This window comes from Schistocerca nitens, chromosome 5 (genome assembly GCF_023898315.1).
Source record: "Schistocerca nitens isolate TAMUIC-IGC-003100 chromosome 5, iqSchNite1.1, whole genome shotgun sequence".
NCBI lineage: Eukaryota > Metazoa > Arthropoda > Insecta > Orthoptera > Acrididae > Schistocerca > Schistocerca nitens.
This window is the reverse complement of record NC_064618.1, coordinates 149,703,413-149,705,757: the sequence shown is the minus strand read 5'-3', so window position 1 is coordinate 149,705,757 and position 2,345 is coordinate 149,703,413. Positions and strand designations below refer to the sequence as shown.

Below are 2,345 nucleotides of genomic sequence, written 5' to 3'. Positions count from 1 at the left end.
AATAGTTACTCACTTCCCACTGAAGACGGCTGCTGGCACTCGTAAGACTTGCAGTGACACGTGCCGTGACGTATGCACCACAATCTGTTTTTCTGATGGGCCTTGTGTGGGGCCGAGTGACGTCACGTGGTGCGAGAGGCCAGCACCACACTTGAAACTGTGCAGTATGATGGTGCTCGAGGCAATACTCTCATATTTTCCAACTGTATTTTGCGCCATTTTCTAGGTAATGTCCAGCCAAAGCTGACTTCTGAAGTTCGCTTTCTTTGGTACATCGTGATTGCTCTGCAGAATACTTATCAACACTGCAAATAGCTTGATCTTTGTAAATGTTACCACAATGACAGGGGATACCATTTATGCCAGGAACTCAAAGACCTGTGTTGCCTATAATTGAGGGTAGCGTATCACTTACATAGGAGGTGGACCAGAACTCTGGTCTTAGTCCATGTCTTTTCAGCACACATCCTACCCTGCTAGTAGTTGATCCACAGTATTTGTATGTATGTTCGTGTGTGTGTGTGTGTAAGAGAGAGAGAGAGAGAGAGAGAGAGAGAGAGATGGTTCAAAAGGTTCTGAGCATTATGGGACTTAACATCTGAGGTCATCACTCCCCTAGAACTTAGAACTACTTAAACCGAACTAACTTAAGGACATGACACACATCCATGCCCGGGCCAGGAGTCGAACCTGCTATCGTAGCGGTCGCGCAGACCCAGACTGAAGCGCCTAGAACTGCACCGCCACACCGGCCAGCTGAGAGAGAGAGAGAGTGAGTGAGCATGCATGCGTGCTTATGCAAGTGTGTGTGTCTTCATAAAGGTCAGTTGGTTGATACGGGGGAGGGGACCAATCAGTGAGGTCATTGGTCCTATCGGTTTAGGGAAGTATAGGGAAGGAAGTTGGCTGTGCTGGGACCATCCCGGCATTTGCCTGAAGCAATTTAGGGGAGTCATAGAAAAGGTAAATCAGGATGGCCAGATGCAGGTCTGAACCATCACCTTCCTGAATGTGAGTCCAGTGTGCTAACCACTGCGCGCCACCTCGCTCGGTATTATAAAATTGAGGCTCACTAATGATGACACATAGTAAATGAATCAAGAAGAATTTATGTTTTTCGTTTCTTTTTTTCAAAAGCCAGCAGTTCTCATTACTATAATTATTTCTGTGTTCTTGCAGAACACTATAAGTCAAAGGATGATCCTGTTCAGTATAATTGTCAAAAATAAAGACCAAATTGTGGTCAGAGGCAGGTGTATTGGTCAGATGCTGTGAACTGTCCGCACTCAGTCGGGGCTGTAGATGCCGTTGGGCGGCAGGAAGTCGATCGCGAGCACGTACTCGGAGAGCCCTGGAGCGTCGACGCTGGCGACGCGCGCGAGCCGCCAGCGCAGGCCGAGCCGGCGGTAGAGGCGCGCGTTCTCGCGGCGCAGCGCGCGCAGCGCGGCCCGCCTCGCGCGGCGCGCCAGCCAGAGCGCGGGCCAGAGGGAGCAGCCGAGCGTGCAGCAGCAGAGCGCGCAGCCCGCCCAGCCCGCCACGCAGCGCGCCCAGCCGGGCGCCGCGCGCCGCGCAGCCGCGTTCACGCGCCACACGCTGCGCGCGAACTCCTCGGGCGCGACGCGGCCGCGCAGCCGCTCGGGCAGCGCGTCGCTGAAGCACGCGGCCAGACCGAGCGCCGGCGTGCCGCGCCGCACTGCCGCGCGCACCAGCACCGGCTCTTCCAGGCACTTGTCGGGGCGGACATCCTCGTCGTCGCTGGCGTCGTCCGCGTACACCATGCAGCAGTCAGTCATCCTGTGCTGCTTTGCTTCCTGTCGTAAGTGAAACATTGCCGACATGTGTTGGCTTTGTTTAGATAAAATAATCTAATTTATTGTATATATAGTAACATTTTTTCTAAAAGTTGATTGCTTTTATTCATGAGTCCAATACATTATACACTGAGGTGACAAAAGTCTTGGATCGCCCCTAATATCGTGATAGACCTCCTTTTTCCTGGCGCAGTGCAGCAATTTTACGTGCCACGGGCACAAGTCATTACAAGTCCCCTGTACAAACGCTGAGCCATGCTGCCTCTGATGTTATGTCATGTCAAGTTATGTTAACTGGGGACCTAGAAACGATGAAGAGGCTCCGTCCCCGCCACATCCGCAGTGGTCCACAACCCCACGATGACTACCGCAGTCCACTTCACCCCTCCAAATCAAATGGCTCTGAGCACTATGGGATTCAACATCTGAGGTCATCAGTCCCCTAGACTTAGAACTACTTAAACGTAAGGACACCACACACATCCATGCCCGAGGTAGGATTCGAACCTGCGACTGTAGCAGCAGCGCAGTTCT

The 2,345-nt window shown here is 52.6% G+C and overlaps 1 protein-coding gene across 1 annotated transcript; it reads right to left on the bottom strand.

Annotated features, from left to right (window-relative positions):
• Window positions 1–1,286: 1,286 nt before the first annotated feature.
• Window positions 1,287–1,838, bottom strand: LOC126260319 (cysteine-rich hydrophobic domain-containing protein 2-like). Its single transcript, XM_049957643.1, has one exon. It carries the CDS (start codon window positions 1,836–1,838, stop codon window positions 1,287–1,289), a length of 552 nt encoding a protein of 183 aa, XP_049813600.1.
• Between the last annotated feature and the right edge of the window lie 507 nt (window positions 1,839–2,345).